General features: G+C 45.7%; 1 protein-coding gene across 5 annotated transcripts; it reads left to right on the top strand.

The window, feature by feature from the left end:
- Nucleotides 1-221: 221 nt before the first annotated feature.
- On the top strand, nucleotides 222-17,445 carry Nr4a2 (nuclear receptor subfamily 4 group A member 2). 5 transcript variants are annotated; one of them, XM_076928755.1, is made up of 8 exons: nucleotides 222-365; nucleotides 11,280-11,401; nucleotides 12,095-12,782; nucleotides 13,557-13,686; nucleotides 14,019-14,182; nucleotides 15,011-15,213; nucleotides 15,526-15,704; nucleotides 15,854-17,445. In XM_076928755.1, the coding sequence occupies exons 3-8, from the start codon at nucleotides 12,108-12,110 to the stop codon at nucleotides 16,108-16,110; spliced, it is 1,608 nt and encodes a 535-aa protein (XP_076784870.1). In that variant the 5' UTR covers nucleotides 222-365; nucleotides 11,280-11,401; nucleotides 12,095-12,107; the 3' UTR covers nucleotides 16,111-17,445. The 5 variants fall into 5 exon arrangements, 4 of the variants coding, with proteins under 4 accessions (XP_076784870.1, XP_034351724.1, XP_034351723.1 ...); XM_034495833.2 differs by having other exon boundaries at nucleotides 11,917-12,782; XM_034495832.2 differs by lacking the exon at nucleotides 222-365 and adding an exon at nucleotides 9,353-9,620 and having other exon boundaries at nucleotides 11,917-12,782.
- Nucleotides 17,446-18,436: the final 991 nt, after the last annotated feature.

The following is an 18,436-nucleotide window of genomic DNA, read 5'->3' as shown; positions in this document are numbered from 1 at the left end:
GGCGGGGCGCCCGGGGCGGGCGGCGGGTTATTTATAGCGCGGGCTGCGCGCGTCACGGAGCCCGGGCCGGGCTGACGGGGCCGCTGACGCGCTTGGCCGCGGGGCCGAGGGCGCGGGGCGCGCGCGCGGGCGGCGACAATGGGCCGGAGCGCGCGCCTCCCGGGCCTCCGCGGGCCGCTCTCCGGCCCCCCGCCCTCGGCTCCGCGCCCCCTCGGGGGTGGCGGGCCTCGGCCTTGGCCCCGGGGCTCAGCTCGGCGGTCCGCGCTCCCTGCCGCGCGCCCGGACAGCAGGAGGAGCTGGAGCCGGGCTGCTCGACCACTCCGCGCCCGGGGACGCGGCGACCTGGGGCCGGGAGCGCTGGGCAGGTAACGTGTACTGGACCGGGCTGGGGGGTCCGGGAGGCCCGGGGGCGGCCCTTCCCCGACTTCTGTCCCCGCGGTGGCCCGCGCCGTGGCAGGAAGCCGAGGTGGGTGTGGAGCGTCGGAGCGGGAGAGAAACTTCGGTGTGACCAGTTCCAGCAGGCTCCTCCCGAGAGGTCGGCGCGCCACGGGCACCCTGTCGCCCTCCTCCCTAGATCTTCCCCCGGCCACTCCTTCCCCTCGTCTCCCTCATCCGGAGGCCTGGGACCACCACCCGCTGCCTCCCACTCTAGCTTGCCCGAGCTCCCACTGTCGCCTTGGCAGGGACTTTTAGGGACTTGCTGGCCGCAGAGGCCAGCCTTGAGCCCTGTCCTTCCGGCTGCTCCGCAGCCCCTCGCACGTGGCAGGCAAGCAGGCTGCCGAGAACTTGCTGCGCCTTCTAGGAAATTGCAGTCGATCTGTAACGCACTTTTCGCTGAGAGTTCAGAATTAAACTTTAATAAAGCATTTGTGTCGTCTCGTCTAATTGTGAAGGCTTCCCTTCCTTCGTCCTGCCGGATAGACTCTAAGTCTCAAGTTAATGGCGCTAAACTAGAGATCCCCTCCCACCCCCACCCCCACCCCCCCACCCGGTACAATTCCGTCAGCGGTCGTCGTCGGCGCAGCTGGATTTCTGTAAGGTACAGATGTTGCTAATGGCAGCTTAAGCACGGATGGGCAGCTAGCATACGGAATGCAACATGTTGCCATATGGTTCCTTTAGCCTTTCACCTCCAGGGATATCAATCATATATATTCTGGGAGGAACCTAATGACTCCCTGAGCAGCAAAATGAATTACCTGGTACAATTTATATCCCTTGACCTGATGCGTTATAACAACATCGCCCGATTGCTGTGGTATAAATTGAGTTACAGAGCTACATTTCAGATTCTATAATCAACTATTGGTAGTTTGAGGGACCCTATCACATCATTCTGGCAGTAAAATCGCTTTCTGCATCTTCCACCCTCTTCCATCTCTAGATACGCAAAACTGATAAAGTTTAACAAAACTGATCTTGGACATTGCCACTCTACCTACTAACAGGTGAGGAGTGGAGAGGTGGAAAATAGGACTTCCTTTTGGAGTTAGACTTCTTTAAGAACAACCATACTTCAAAGCCAGAAAATCCAAGGACTCCTAGGAAAAGTTGTTTCAGTGTTATGCCTAAATCTTGTCACCTATATGAAGAAAATCTCACGTAAAAACAGCAAAATCCTACTTCAACTATTAAGAAAACAGTTCTAAGAAATAATGAACTTATAACCTAACTAGAACTTCACTCCCCCCCCCCCCAAACCAGTTCCTGTACCCTACTCCTTCTCTGTGTCTTAATCGAAGCCTTAGTTGTGGATATAATGACTTTTCTTTCCAGGATGTCAGTATCAACACACCGAAGTCATCGTTTAGATACTACTGAATGGCTTAGTAATACTTCACATTAGGTTTTAAAATCTGGTGACTAATAAAATATTGTAACTGCCTTTAAGCTTGGATTATACACATGATTGTCTTCTTTACCACACCTTGTATTTTTTGATTCACAAATGCAGATCACAGTAAAAGACAAGCAGTAACGTAAGAGTACACATTAAAGTGTTATTCAAACTTTAATTTCACATTTACATTTACGTATGAAGGGATATCACATAAAGCTAGAAACATAATATATAGGGTTTTTTTTTTTTTTGCATCCAACAATATGTAAAATGTTCACGTGAACCGATAGACTAGACTACCAAAGAACAGTCTAAAAATATATTTACTTTTAATTTTATACATTTCAGAAAGTGATAACATTCAAAAGTTTATATATCATGTCCTTTCAGAATCATTTTGAAAGGCCAAGATGACACTCTCAGCCCCTGGACACACACACCTTATAATGGCTGATGGTTTGGGAAGCAGTGTTTGGGTTAGTTCAGACATTCTGTAATTATATCTAACGCCTTTGCCTATTTATATATCAAAGAATCTTATACAGAACAGCTTAGGCTGTGTCTAGCTTATGGCAGGATTCTTTGCTGGGGCTGTTTTCCATAATCTTTTACTAGCTGAGGTTTTAGTTTGTTCTGCAGCACTACTACTCTATGAATTTAAACCCAGACCAGGAGTGAACTTGTCAATAATGACTCCATCTTCATGACCTGTGAATTGACAGTGACCGTGTCCCTTAATCAGTCACACAGAGCCTGCCTTATAAAGCTGTTATTGTCACAGGCAGATACTGCAACCTTTTGTCAAGCCCTGTGATTATTAAAGTGTTCCTCCTTCAAATCCAGGCCAAAAGGCCTCCTGGGCTTCGTTTCAGAGTTCAAGCAAAATCTCAGGCAACATTATTTGCTCTCTGTCTCCAGTTGTATCCTTATGTGTACATTTCATCGATCATCTCAGGCACCTTCACGGATATAAACTATGCATGTTTTTGTCTACTTACATGTCAACAGACCTAAGATACATATCTTAAAGTATCATTTCAACTTAAAGAGTTAGTTGATAGATGTACACTGTTTCTCTAAATAATGTATCTGGTTGCCAAGGGAGACATCAGACCTGCCAGTGCCCTTGTCTACTAGGAAATAACTTTCTTTCTTCCTTTTTTTTTTTTTTTGATTTTGAGTGGTTAAACTTAAACTTATTTTTTCAGTGTTGCCCTGCCATGTTGTTAATTAGAGAATTCGTTTAGACAGGAAAACTTTTGAACAATATGCATGGGGCTGGCCAAGAAAATATTTCTGTGTTTCTGATGGTCATAGATATGGGACCTTAAAAACAAAAAGACCAGTAGGAATATTCCCCCCCCCTTCTGTACTAAGTGATTTTATTTCCATTTTTTTTCCCTCGCAGATAAATTTGTGAGGTTTAAGTTATACTAAGTTTATGGTTTTCTCAAGGCAGCATGTACCCAGTTATGAATAGGCATTAGGATTCTGGTAAAACTCTTCAGCTAAGTGGGGAAAGAGTATGGACCCCACTGCACTCCAGTCTGCCTTTCAAATTCAAAACTCATGTTGTTGCATTGGAAGCTGATTCCTCTCTTTTAGCATTTCATTAAAAAAGAAAGTGGCAGTCTGTAATATTACCCCAGCCAAGCAGGAAGTGGTCTCTCATTCTCATCAATATGCCGCTTTGTCTTTATATGGGTTGGTATGAGTGCCATACAAATACCATATAAAAAGACTGACTTGGGTTACCCTTACTTTGACTGAAGATTGACAGGAGCTTTTTCTTTAATTAACCTTGTTCTTTTTCATGTTCTGTATTCAGATATTGAAATACAGTATTTTATACATTTATCAGATTGTGTTTGCATTTATTTAATTTATGTTTCTTTTTTTAAAGCGTGTAGCCTTGAATGTTTGTTCTCCCTTTTTTTCACATCATTACTCTGGTACTGCTTGATGTAACTTGATTAGCTCCCTCCCCAGTCATGATTGGTAATTAAAATAGGCATTAAAATTAGTCACTTAGCAATTTTGCTGTTCAATTGGCAATTAAATTACTTAATTGCAATTAAAGTCCTAATTTTAATTGGCAAAATGATAGATGTAGATTTAAGATAATATGTATAAATACTTTAATAAGTGTCTATATAAGGATTACTTAATTACTCAACTTCAAGTTTATGCTGTTAACTTTAGAACTTTTAAGTGAGCAATGAAATTTATATTACATCTATTCAAAGGATATGGTAATTAGATTTATTTCTTATCACTATAAGGGTCCTTGCTATAAGTTACTTTTGTAGTGTTCAAATTGTAAGCTTGATAATTGAGAATTATGAGGAAAAGGGCATATATGTCGTCGTTGAATATATCAATACCTTATTTTCTTTTCATTAAAATAAGAGATTCTTTAGCAATTAGCTTGAGAGAAAAAATAAAATGTGCTTATTTTCTTATTAAAAGTAGAACAAAAACTGGCTGTCTGAGATTTACATATAACCGTTGGAGATGTATATATTTTATCTGTTTAAAGAATATATTTTGTCTGTTTAAAGAAATCTTGTCTAATACTGTTAGAATAACTAATGTCATTGGCTCTTGATAGAACTTCAGATGTCTTTTATAATAGTATATAACTTTATTTTCAGAATTTTAAATGTGTTTTAGGACACTGTACATTTTAATATCTTCCATGCTTACTGAAATGAGCAAATAAATTCTAAAAGCAAAATTATTCTTCTTTTTAATAAAAGAGAATTTTTTCCATAAGAAAATACTAAGTTGTCTCTATAAAAGCAAGTATTAGGAGAGGGCCACTCTATGCCAAGTATTAAGGGGAAAAAAAATCCCAAAGATTTTTATTATGTAAAATAGTTTTGAGTGGCATGAGGCTTTACCATATGTTCAGTTTTATGATTTTAATTTATAAGTAGAAGCTTCTAGAAAAAAGTGCTGTTTACTTCGGCACATCTTTACACATTTTCTAGAATTGAGTTCTGAATTAAAGTAAGACATTTTTAAAAAAAACCCATGGTCCTTGGTGAAAAACAGGCTGGGTAAAACTGAATAAAAGCTGCATGTATCTAGAATGTGGATGTCGAAGAAGCAGTTGACTTCTCCAAGTGTCCCACAGGAAAGGGGCAGTTTGGTTGATTACTAGTCCATGACTGCAAATGAAATGGCAAAAGCAAAACAATAAAACATCTTTAATACTAATTTTTTTCTTTAGAGAGCCAGATGTTTTAAAGTGAAAATTTATTTTTTTTTTTCTGTCACTTCTGGAAGACTGCCTACCAAATAACAACAAAGGCTGTGAATGTGAGTTTGTTCAATCATAATTTAAAACACAGCTCACTTCAATGCCCATAACTTCCAGTACCTACACAATTAAAAAAAAAAATATATATATATATATATATCTTGAAGTAGTCTCAACTCTTACAGCATAACAGGTATCTCTGTTTCATTGTATCTGCATCGTGAGATATCCTCTGAATACATTTGGGGAGAATACCAAGATCAACCCCCAGAGGCCTCTTCCCCATGCATTAAAATAGAAAAGCCGATGGGATTACACTTATGTTTGCTCTCTAAATTATACCAAAAGCTCAGTTTTATTAAGTATAATCTTCTTAGCCATGCAAAAATAAAATGCATAGGTTTAGATGTGAGTTTATTTTCATTTATACTGATTTTTAATGAAAAATTTTTTATGTATAGGCATATATGTACTGCTTAGTATGTGCTAGTATCATGAAAAGTGATATAACAGCATTACCTTCATCAATGCTTTTACAGGTCTCATCATTATATTTATCAATAGCAATAACTTGTAATTTATATAAGAAGGGACCTACTATGCATAGCACCGATTTTTTGCTTCTATTATTGTAAATTATTAAGAAAATGGACCTTTGTTAATGGGGAAACTTTACACATTTAAACGTGGCAATAATTTAAAGTTCCATCAGACTCTGGATCCTGAAAAAAAAAAAAAAACGTTATTGTCATTTTAATTGAGTTATAAAATACTTTATTTGAAATATTTATGTGTAAGAATGCAGAAGAGTTGCAGCCATATAAATGCAGAATTTCAGTTTCTTTTAGCCTAAAGGATCGTTTTAACATTTTCTGAAAGGTTGTTCAATTCTACATTTTGATTCCATTATATGTGTAATTAAACCTCTATGCACAAAAGCATTCTCTTATGTACTAGCAAATATACCCACAGGAATTCTCTTCTCAACTATAATTTATTTAAACATGTAATCATAGGATTTTAAAACATGCTTTCATATTTCCAAACTATATGCCAATTTGAACTGCTTTGAGATAAAATGAGAGATTTTATTGCCATTTTGTTTTTTTTTTTCCCTCTGTGACCTAACAGTAAATTAAACATGGGCAGGAGGAAATAAAGAAAATCCATTGTGAACCTAATTCCATGTGTTAAACTGTTTCTCTTTTGGAGAAAATAGAAAAAATAAAAGAGTGGTCGTTGTTTATGAATTCCAACACAATATGAACATTTGGGCCTGCAGACTTTTCTCCTGGGGCTTAGTTATCCTAAGTAGTAAATAGCTAAGTGTGTGTGTGTGTGTGTGTGTGTGTGTGTGTGTGTGGTGTCTGTGTTGAGTGTGCGTGCTTGTGTGTGTTTGTGTGGGAGATAGTCTCTTGAACATTGTGGAGTCAGGCCCCCTACTGACAAGATCAGTCAATTGCAGACCTCGTATTTGCTCCTGAAGCTTCGTCCCTTCCAATCAAGTGGGGGGAAACAGTGGACTGAAGTTTCGAGCGTGGCCCTTTTAAACTTTCCTATGTGTGCACTTGATCCTTCCCACCTGGAGCTTACGCGAGCCCTGACCCAAACTCCAACCGTAGGATAGTCTCAGCGAAGATTTACTTTAAATGAGTTTATGAGTCTTTCCTCAGTAGTAGTAACATCCAGGTAAGCCGAATATAAATTTGAAAAGAGGGAAAACTCACACATGGATGGAAAAAAAAAGTCTTCACTTCCTCTCATTTACATGTTATAATTACCCTATTCTCACTTATTATGGTAGTAAATTGCCATGACCGCTGCCTTTTGATCTTGGGTATAACAAGGCTTGAGCAAAAGCTTTTCTTATCAGGAAACCAAGCACTGGAGGTTGCTAAAGAATAACCCTCGTTACTTGTGCTTGTTCTGGTGTTCAGTATAAGAACTCCAGGCCCTCTTTCTTCTCCCTAGGAGGGCATTTTCAAAATTTCCCCAGACACAACTCAAGCCAAACTGAATGTGTTTTTAATGACTCGGGGAGAGGAGCTTGCAGAGGGCAACATATCTACTTAGCCGCTTTTGTGTAGGGAGCTCTGTGGCTACGACCTTAAACTCCTGATACCCGCTCTCCTGGAACTGTATTAAAAAATAATAACTTCCACCCCAGTGTCGCTAAGCTTGGGTTTCCGACTGTCTGAAAATAGCTGCCGGGAACCTGGCCCACCGCGAGGATCAAGGAAAGCTCCTGGTGACCGCACCCTGCTCCCTCACGGAAGGGGAAGGAAACCCGGGAGGGCGCCTGTGAGCTGGAGTTGCTTCTATTTTGGGCCCAGCCTGGCCGGTGCGTCAATGCCTGCGCCCCTGCGTCACCGCCACCCCCACCCCCTTCCTTCTCCATTGCTCTCCAAACTCTCACTTTTTCCCTTTCGTTCGCGTGGAATCGCTTCTGCCCACGGGGCGCTGACGCTGCCGAGCTCACACTAATAAGTTGTTCTTCACCCTGCCCCCCCTCTTGCACCCCACCCCCACTTCCTGATTGTTGGTTTTTTTTTTTTTTTTTTTTCTTTCCCCTCCCGCCCATTAGGGCACTGCTGAGCCGTAGCAGCAGCAGCTGGAGAGGCAGCCGCAACATCTGGGGGAAACTTAAGGTGGTCACGTAGGTTTCCCGGAGGCTCTGATGCACAGTGGAGCCCGCGGCTTGTCTGGGCAGCCGCAGGGCACCCGATGGTAACGCCTCTGCAGCCGCAGGCTCGCTCGGCATGGAGCCGGCTAAGGCGGAGGTGCAGGCTAGGAATGAGCAACCCCACAACCCCTAGAGTTCCGCGGTGCTCTCCACTGGTGCCAGGATCACCGAGAGGGGGCCGAGCGGCACATTGCACACACACACACACACACACACACACACACACACACACACACACACACACGCCCGATCGCCCAGGCAGCTTGGGAGTGAGCCAACGCTAGGGGAGGAGGGGCGGAGGAGCGCTGTCCTGGGCGAAGAAGGGGACCCTACAAAGTCTCCCTCCCTTGGCCTCAGCCCCTTACTGGCCTCGAGAGAAACCCGAAGAGGCCTGCCTGGCCAGCTTCACTGGGGTACTGGGAGTAGGGTTAGCCCTCCGGAGGAGCTGCGATTCCTTTGCTAGAAATATCCACGCGCTTGATGGGGGTGGGGGGGGGAGGAGGATTGTCTTGCAGAGTAGAGCTTGAGGGGACTAAGAGGACCGCGCGGGGAGGGCACTATCCCACAGCTCACGGGGACCTCGGACTGAGGCAATGGGCACCCTCTGTTTTGGAGAGACGCCGAGCGGCCCACCACAGCCTAGAGCTCCACTTTCCTTGCCGCTCCTCCTTCTATGCTTTCTTCTTGGTTGCGGGTACGACAGTCCCTGCGTTTCAGAAACCCGTGAAAGGGACTGAAGGGGCTTGCTTGACACAGCGAAATGTCAACGCTGTTAAGAGTTGACCGAGGAGGTGGGGGGGGGGGGGGGCGGTGGATCAGATCACCTTTCGGCTGAAGGCGCACCTGTTGCCGGCTTCTTCAACGTATTGTGTGCGAGAGAAAAGCAGGCAACAGTTCACTCCTACTTTGGGGTCCTCTAAGGCCTGGCTCGGTGTCTACCCTCATTCCTTCCACGCTGCTTTAGGTATTATATCTTTTTTACTTTCAGGAAAGAGGAGGAATGAAAAATAGGTCCTGACCCTTCATCCCTTGGGGGGGTGGGGGAAAGAATGGGTTTTTTAAAAAGGGAGAAGGGGATGCACTGACTAGGGGAATCCCATCAAACGCCCAAGCCTTTGGAGAGTTCTGAGTCCCGGGACAACTGTCTCTCTCCACTTGTGCTAAGGAGTGTGTGGAGGGTATGTTGGGAAGCTGCAAGGCACGCCTCTGCCCGCTCGCCCAGGTGCCAGCTACCTGGCCCACGCCAGCGTTCTTTTCCACTCATGCTTTTGTTGCACCCTCCCCACGTGTGAGGACTCAGGGTCTGGGGTGGGGGTGGGTGGCGGAGGGCAGGTGAAGCGTAGCATCACCGCGGGCTTCACGGACCTGGGTTGCAGAAGTCACACTTCTTTCGGAAAAAAAAAAAATCCACCCAAGTGGGCTACCAAGGTGAACCGTTCCCACCTTAAAATCAGCCCCAGTCGTGACGTCAGGTCGGAAATATACCAAAGCGAGCGCGGGCCAGGAGTCCGGGGAGCGCGGCGGCTCGGCGATTGGACCGCGGGCCGCTGACGCGGGCTGACGCGCGCAGACTTTAGGTGCATGTTGGCAGCGGCAGCGCGAGCCACATAAACAAAGGCACATTGGCGGCCAGGGCCAGTCCGCCCCGCGGCTCCGCACGGCTCCGCGTCCCTCTCTCCTGTCCCCGCCGGCTGCCTCCCTCTCCTGCGGCCGGGCTGGCTGCGTGTGGCTCTCCGCGCCCCGCTCCCGCAGTGCTCCGGCGGACCCCGGCTCCTCCGCTCCCGGAGGGAACTGCACTTCGGCGGAGTTGAATGAATGAAGAGAGCGGAGAAGTGAGTAGATGCGGCGGGGCCGCCGGCGGTCACGCGTCTCCGGGTCTCCGCGTCCCGGGAACGGGTTCTCTGCAAGTGGGCGCCTCCGAAGCCGCGGAGCGCGAAGGGGCTGGGAGGTTGGGGGGGGGGCGGGAATGGCGAGTGGGCGCGCGCAGCTCCACCGAGCCTCTGCTGGAACTCCGGTGGTAGCGTAAAGGGGGGGGAGTTGGCTGCCGGCAGAGGTTTCCAGGCTTCTCATTGGTGGATGTGGCAGGGGGAGACTCCCATAGTTTTAGGAGAAGCGGACTTGCCTGCGGAGATGTGCGCAAAGTTTGCTCTTGGTGTGCCATTGATTGTGGCTTGAAGAGGCTCCATCTCATGAACATGTGGGAAACAGTCCGGGAGAGAAAGTTTACGTGTTGCTTGGGAACTGTGTCGCGAAGCTCGCCCGCTTGCGGAGGTTTCCCGGAGATCGGCGAGTAAGGGTGGTGTCGGTAGAAGGTCCTGTTGCGAAGTTGCCTGAAATTTCTGGTTTTGATATAGGCTGTTCTTGGGTGGTTTGTCAGTGTGTGCGTGAGGTAAAGAATACAGTTATGAAACTGTGACACAGCCACGGGTTAATATGCAGCACAGACATTTTCAAGGGCGGCGGCGGATGGTGGTGGGGGGTGGGGGTAAAGCAAGAGTCCTCTGGTTTTTCTTGTTCACCTTCTCCACTCCTTGAAGCAAGCAAGATTACGGAAGAAGGGAGGAGAGGGGGTAGAAGGAGAGGATGCTTGGTTTTTTTTTCTTTTTATTTTATTAACAAGATCGTCTATGCTCTAGAATGCCTTGCAAGTGGGAACATCTGAAAATAGCTAGGACAGAGGAATGCCTTGTCCCAGCAAGTAGGCAGCCCGTGGAAAGCATTGTGGAGAAGGTGTTCAGCTTGCTGTGCTGAGGAGTGTTTCTAACTTTGGTGCCAATATCATATACGTAATATTTCCTTCCCTCTGCAGTTGACCCAAGATACTCCTGGTAAAGTAAAGGTCTCTCTCATCACCTCTGGGCCATTAAAGGTGTTGAAAATCCAGTCCTCTGGAGGAACACCAATTCAGTTGTACCTCAAGATCCAGTGCTGGATCAAAAGCAATTACAAAAGCTACACACTTGCTGCTTCCTTGGTTGTCCAGGCCTTGCTAACATTTTTCTAAGGGTGGGATGTCTATTGGTTGTTATTGGCTTTTTTTTTTTTTCTTCACGGTGTACTCTTGAGTTCTACTAACTTTCTTTCTCCTTCTAAGAGAAAAGTCCATTTGACTACAAGAGAAATATTAGGAGGAGGCTTTGATGCTGTGTTTTCTCTTTAGCCCAGACTTCTTAGGTTTGAGATAAAGTAGAACGACGATGGCCCTTCCATCCATAGCAAAGGGGCCAATTCATCGTTCAGTTTCCAGTAGACTCATGGGATAACTTCCCCACAGGATGCTTTATCTGCAGGGATTTATACTGAGAGATGAGTGGCATTATCTGCTGTTTGGCCACATTGTCTCTACACATTCATTTTAAGCTGCTGTTTGGTAAAGTCTTCACACTCATTTTTCAAGGAAGTACTGAAGGCCCTGTTGAGTGAGTCTGCAACTGCCCAGCCAAGTCTCTCGGTGGGAAGACATCCTGAAACTTCCTATGTCTGTATTTCAGGGAGATCTGACGGGCTGGATTCCCAATTGCTCTTTTAAAAAATCTTGGAAACTTTGTCCTTCGCTGAATTACGACACTGTCCACCTTTAATTTCCTCGAAAACTCCAGTAACTCGGCTGAAGGTTAGTGAGTTTTTTTTTTTCATTACCTTTCCCAGTTCCCTATATATCCGGGGGGGGGGGGGAACCCAAAGAAACAAAAAACAGGGCAACAGGATCTTTTCAGGCTAACCCTGTGCCTTATGGTCACAGAGAACAGCTTTCTCATTGTGCAGTTCTGCATCATTTCTTGATCATTGGTTCTAGAAATCCTGTCGACTCTGAGCTTCTAAGAAGAGGCTCACCGGAGTGGGATTTGTCTGCGGGAAGGGGGTGGAGCGGGGAGCGTTTGGAAATATCCGGGAGTGTAGACCCTCAACAGCTTTCCAGCTCTGGGTCGTCCAGGGATCAACCCTTTCCTTTCTCACCTCTGCTCGATCTCTTTTGCCCTTCCCCTTACACTCCTACTTCCCCCCCCCCCCTCCGCCCCCATTCCCCCTGACGCCGCGGGCTGCCGGTGTAGCTCCAGGTGTACCCGAGCCCGGAAGAAAGTGTTCAGTTGACCAGGCTGAGTGTGTATCACCCTGTTTCATTTCCAGCCATGCCTTGTGTTCAGGCGCAGTATGGGTCCTCGCCTCAAGGAGCCAGCCCCGCTTCTCAGAGCTACAGTTACCACTCTTCGGGAGAATACAGCTCCGATTTCTTAACTCCAGAGTTTGTCAAGTTTAGCATGGACCTCACCAACACTGAAATTACTGCCACCACTTCTCTCCCCAGCTTCAGTACCTTTATGGACAACTACAGCACAGGCTACGACGTCAAGCCACCTTGCTTGTACCAAATGCCCCTGTCCGGACAGCAGTCCTCCATTAAGGTAGAAGATATTCAGATGCACAACTACCAGCAACACAGCCACCTGCCCCCTCAGTCCGAGGAGATGATGCCACACAGCGGGTCGGTTTACTACAAGCCTTCTTCGCCCCCGACACCCAGCACCCCGGGCTTCCAGGTTCAGCATAGCCCGATGTGGGACGATCCGGGCTCCCTTCACAACTTCCACCAGAACTACGTGGCTACTACGCATATGATCGAGCAGAGGAAGACACCGGTCTCCCGCCTTTCACTCTTCTCCTTTAAGCAGTCGCCCCCGGGGACCCCTGTGTCTAGCTGCCAGATGCGCTTCGACGGGCCTCTGCACGTCCCCATGAACCCGGAGCCCGCGGGCAGCCACCACGTAGTGGATGGCCAGACCTTCGCCGTGCCCAACCCCATTCGCAAGCCGGCATCCATGGGCTTCCCGGGCCTGCAGATCGGCCACGCGTCGCAGTTGCTTGACACGCAGGTGCCCTCGCCGCCGTCCCGGGGCTCTCCCTCCAATGAGGGTCTGTGCGCTGTTTGCGGTGACAACGCGGCCTGTCAGCACTACGGTGTTCGCACTTGTGAGGGCTGCAAAGGTTTCTTTAAGGTGAGCAAGACAGGGAGGAGGTAGCAGGAAGCGGTGACCTTGTACCTGAGACCCAGCTATGTGCCCTCACCTTCCAGTCCGTAGCCCACCTCGAATCCCCTGCAGCTACCCACGGGCTGTGGAAGGGGTTTTGGGAGTGTCAAAGGAAAGAAATAAGAAAGACTGGGAGAGTCAGGGTTTCATCCCCGCGCCCCCCCCCCCTTCCCGCGCCCCACAGCAACCTGCGGCCCCGGCGGGCTCCAGTCCGAAATTGCTGGAGCCAGAGTTGGAAGAGGGCTATTTGCATGTGTTAGGCGCTGTCTTCCTTGTTCAGATTGAAATTGGTTAGGACAGAGAACCGTGTCTGAGCTAACCAAGTGGAACAGAATTCCCTATGGTCAAATTAAGTGATCTCTTTATTTCGCCATCCTGATTGAATAATCTTATCATTTTAAATAGAGAAGGTCTCCAAGGAATGTAAATAATATGAATGCCCACGGATTTGTATTTACTGAGCGTCTCCTGCTCCTTCTCCTGGCATATAAAACACAGCAAGGAGCGACAAGGTTAGCTCAAATGTTAACGCTATCAATTTTCTTCTGGTAAATGCCCTGGGGAGGAAAAAGAAAGGAAATAGGAAGAATAGAAAAAGGAAAAAGGAATTTAAGGATTAGTGTTTATATTTGTACGGAAGGAATGCAGATCCAAGCTATTTTAAAAAAATATGTCCAGTTTGCTGGACTTTGAATTAAAAAAATAATAATAATTTGGGGCCTACATTCTCTCCCTCTACAGCGCACGGTGCAAAAAAACGCCAAATATGTGTGTTTAGCAAATAAAAACTGCCCAGTGGACAAGCGCCGCCGAAATCGTTGTCAGTACTGTCGGTTTCAGAAGTGCCTGGCTGTTGGCATGGTTAAAGAAGGTAGGTCGGGGCAAGGTGTTGACCTCCCATTCCGCGCCGCTGAAAGCCCACCAGCTGCTTGTGGACTCTTGTCCCTGCTTCACTTCCCATGCCCCTGACTCCAGAATTCCACTGCCAAGTGCCCTCCTCTAAAGAAGGCCACCTGGCCCTCCTTGTCTTTAAGTATATGACCCAGTTGGAGGAAGGGATAAAATAACCCGCCGTTTATTAATGCTTCTCGGCAGTCTTTACCAGCAGAGAAACTCTGGACCACCAGGTCGGGGAGGAGCCCGTTTGGCAGCTGAGTCTGGGCTCAAGAGAACAGCGTTAACCCCTGAGTAATTCCTTTACAGTGGTTCGCACGGACAGTTTAAAAGGCCGGAGAGGTCGTTTGCCCTCGAAGCCGAAGAGCCCACAGGATCCCTCTCCCCCCTCACCTCCGGTGAGTCTGATCAGTGCCCTCGTCAGAGCTCACGTCGACTCCAATCCGGCAATGACCAGCCTGGATTATTCCAGGGTAAGAAGCTAGAGGGGAATATCATGTGGACAAACCAACAAATGGGCAGGACCCTCTCCCTAGACCCAGCTTTAGCATCCCCAGACTCAACGGTAAAGGAGGAACACCAGAACATATACTTCACAACTTTGGACAGGTTTTCAGGAGACAGAGAGGTGATGCAGCTCAAAGTATAGACCGGAGAACACGCCAGAGGGGTTGAATCTTGGTGAACCATTATTGTCCAACAGTCCCTCGACCTGCGGTCTGAAAGGCAAAACCTATATTTAAAAGTAGTCTACTTTACGAAGTTACTAGAATATGCCCCTCCCACCCCCATTGACTAGTCTGCGGCTAGGGAGTGAAAAAGAGGGGTGGAAGGGATGGGCAACGGGGGGTCTGGGGTCAGGGATCAAGTGGTGCAATTCTTCTTTTACTCCAGCTGTGAAAAATGTGCAGGCTTTGGGTGGAGGGAGTATGGGCAAACCTAGTAGCGACTGCAATGTTATTAAGCTTTGCAAAGGGCGCCTCCGCTCAAGACCCACTCTGGGATTAGCAGGAATACTACCGTGTCAATTGTTTTGTGGAGATAAGACTGAACGTTTCCCAGGGCTGGATGGCACTGTATTTAGTCTGTATGGAAATGGTAATTTACATATTTAAAGCAGCGACCTCATAGCACCGTCCCTAATTGAATTAATTACCCCGGAACATCTAATTTCCTTACTGGTCAGAGAGAGGTTTAATTGTTATAAAAACCTGGCTCCCCTACTAGAAACGGGGTTGGCAATTTCACGGGTTATATATTTTAGAGAACCTCATTAAGTGCTTTTTAAAATGAAATTCCAGTTCCAGGCAAACCCTGACTATCAGATGAGTGGAGATGATACCCAACATATCCAGCAGTTCTACGATCTCCTGACTGGCTCAATGGAGATCATCAGAGGGTGGGCAGAGAAGATCCCTGGTTTTGCCGACCTGCCCAAAACCGATCAGGACCTGCTTTTTGAATCAGCTTTCTTAGAATTATTTGTTCTGCGCTTAGCATACAGGTAATGGGGGAGGCCTGGGGGAGGAATCAGAAGTAAAGGAAGGGGAGCGAAAAGGGTTGGGGTGGGGAGCAAGGTAAAAAACAAAGGTGAAGAAGGGAAAGAGTGAGCTTTGGGTGACCCGAGCGGAGGTGGGATAAGGGAGTTCTCGATTGTTATGAAATTAAACCCTTTCAAGGTCCACTGGTCTACATTTTATTAACTCTTCAGTAATTAGGTGCCTCTTAAATCCCTCATTTATTGCCCTTCAAGTAATTAGTTGTTTAGCTTCTCTCTCTCTCTTTTTCTCCCCTCTCTCTTTGGTATTAATTGCAGGTCCAACCCAGTGGAGGGTAAACTCATCTTTTGCAATGGGGTGGTCTTGCACAGGTTGCAATGCGTGCGTGGCTTTGGGGAATGGATTGATTCCATTGTTGAATTCTCCTCCAACTTGCAGAATATGAACATCGACATTTCTGCCTTCTCCTGCATTGCTGCCCTGGCTATGGTCACAGGTCAGTACTGCTGGTGCAGGGCACTTCCCCTTCCGAGAGCTTCCTCTGGTGGGACCGGTCCTGGCTTTCCCTAATCACAGATCCTCTCTGATCCTGCCAGCTGACTAACTCCCTGTGCATTCTTTTGTTTCTGGTTGCATTTTCTGCAGAGAGACACGGGCTCAAGGAACCCAAGAGAGTGGAAGAGCTACAAAACAAAATTGTAAATTGTCTTAAAGACCATGTGACTTTCAATAATGGGGGCTTGAACCGACCCAACTACCTGTCTAAACTGTTGGGGAAGCTCCCAGAACTCCGTACCCTTTGCACACAGGGGCTCCAGCGCATTTTCTACCTGAAATTGGAAGACTTGGTACCACCACCAGCAATAATTGACAAACTTTTCCTGGACACCTTACCTTTCTAAGACCTTCTCCCATGCACGTCAAAGAACTGGAAAGAAAAAAAAAAATCCAGAGGGGGCTGGTCACATGGGCAGAGAGCTGGCTGAAGTGTCCAGTTCACATCATCTCCCTTCTGTAGACCCCTAGCCCTCACCCCTAAAGTAAACAAACAAACAAACAAACAAACAAACACAAATAAAAACTGTCGCTATTTCCTAACCTGCAGGCAGAACCTGAAAGGGCATTTTGGCTCGGGGCATCCTGGATTTAGAAAACGGACAACACACAGTACAGTGGTATAAACTTTTTATTATCAGTTCAAAATCAGTTTGTTGTTCAGAAGAAAGATTGCTAATGTATGATGGAAAATGTTTGGCCATGCTTGCTTGTTGCAGTTAAGACAAATGTAAGACACACACACACACACACACACACACACACACACACACACACACACCCCTTAATGGGACCCTCCTATTTTGCCCTTTAACAAGACTTCAAAGTTTTCTGCTGTAAAGAAAGCTGTAATATATAGTAAAACTAAATGTTGCGTGGGTGGCATGAATTGAAGGCAGAGGCTTGTAAATTTATCCAATGCAGTTTGGCTTTTAAAATTATTTTGTGCCTATTTATGAATAAATATTACAAATTCTAAAAAGTAAGTGTGTTTGCAAAAAAGAAAAAAAATAACTACATAAAAAGGGGACAAGCATGTGATTCTAGGTTGAAGATGTTATAGGCACTTGCTACTTCAGTAATGTCTATATTATATAAATAGTATTTCAGACACTATGTAGTCTGTTAGATTTTATAAAGATTGGTAGTTATCTGAGCTTAAACATTTTCTCAATTGTATAATAGGTGGGCACAAGTATCAATACATTGGAAAATCCTGACAAAAAAGGGACACATAGTGTTTGTAACACCGTCCAACATTCCTTGTTTGTAAGTGTTGTATGTACCGTTGATGTTGATAAAAGAAAGTTTATATCTTGATTATTTTGTTGTCTAAAGCTAAACAAAACTTGCATGCAGCAGCTTTTGACTCTTTCCAGAGTGCTTATAATATACATAACTCCCTGGAAATTACTGAGCACTTTGAATTTTTTTTGTTTTTTTTTTTTTATGTCTGAAATTGTCAGTTAATATATTATTTTATGTTTGAGTAAGAATTTTAATATTGCCATATTCTGTAGTATTTTCTTTGTATATTTCTAGTACGGCACATGAGATGAGTCACTGCCTTTTTTTCTATGGTGTACGACAGTTAGACATGCTGATTTTTTTTTCTGATAAATTCTTTCTTTAAGAAAGACAATTTTAATGTTTACAACAATAAACCACGTAAATGAACAGAACTTTGTCTTATTTCTGGGCCAGGAAAAATGATGACTAAACAACATGTACAAGAAAGATGCAAAAGTGGAGATTGATTTGGGGTAGGTCACTTATATGACATCTGAATTTCAGACTGACAGCCTGGATCCACTGTGGTAAAGGAAAGGGTGTAAATGAACTAATTATCTTGAGAATTCAATGCCATATATTTTTTTTAGCCTGAATTTTCCAGTCTGCTGACCTACATTTATCAGAATCAATTTAGGATATTTTACTCTTGTAAGTTTTGAGTGAGTACAGCTTTCAAAAGGCAAGCTTAGGAGACCAAAGAATCTGAACTTTTCCAACTTGGGAACCTTGTGAAGTTCTTGTGGACAGCGAAGTTTGCGCTTGAGACTCAGAAAGGCAGATTCGAGTACTCTTTTACTTTATCTTTTCTTTCTCAATTCCTGTGCATGCTGCTATGATCGTGGGTAGGACAGAGCACTCCCGGTCTCCTGCCCGAGTTTCTGAGTCAGCCTTTCCAGAAGAGCTCTGAAGAGACATTTCTTACATTATTTCCCTGCTTTGGGGGGTAGTGATGAGGTGTATTTTGAACTTTTAGAAACTTTCCACCTTCTAATTATTTCAGATTAAAAAAAAAAATCCTTGTCAGGTCTTGGATTTAGTTTAAGCAAGTTTTAAGATGGGACTCTGATATTCCGTCCAGTATCAACTTTCCTTGGAATGAAGGGGACTGTGTTCTCAACTGATCTGGCTTTCAACCACCTATACTTGGGTAGATGGTAGTCCAGTTCTGCCTTAGGCTGAATTTAAGGAGATATGCAAGATCCTGTGTTTCATGACCCTGGCTAATTACAGATGGCTTGGGGTCACTGAAATTTACACAAAAATATAAGTTATTGTTTAAAACAGTGAGTGTCAGAAGATTATCCTGCCACCAGATTTACAAGGCTTCACTTCCTAACCCCTAAAAGCAATTGTTTTGTGGTTGGCAAAAAGAGACAAGGA

This window comes from Arvicanthis niloticus, chromosome 2, assembly GCF_011762505.2.
Source record: "Arvicanthis niloticus isolate mArvNil1 chromosome 2, mArvNil1.pat.X, whole genome shotgun sequence".
Classification (NCBI taxonomy): domain Eukaryota; kingdom Metazoa; phylum Chordata; class Mammalia; order Rodentia; family Muridae; genus Arvicanthis; species Arvicanthis niloticus.
The sequence above is the reverse complement of the archived record's forward strand: the minus strand, read 5'-3'. Positions and strand labels throughout refer to the sequence as shown.

Excerpts from the sequence above, each read along its gene's own strand:
- Nr4a2 (XM_034495833.2), top strand. The coding sequence starts at position 11,919 with ATGCCTTGTGTTCAGGCGCAGTATGGGTCCTCGCCTCAAGGAGCCAGC. Across the intron at positions 15,214-15,525 it reads GTTCTGCGCTTAGCATACAG|GTCCAACCCAGTGGAGGGTA; the intron begins GTAATGGGGGAG and ends TATTAATTGCAG. Across the intron at positions 15,705-15,853 it reads TGCCCTGGCTATGGTCACAG|AGAGACACGGGCTCAAGGAA; the intron begins GTCAGTACTGCT and ends CATTTTCTGCAG.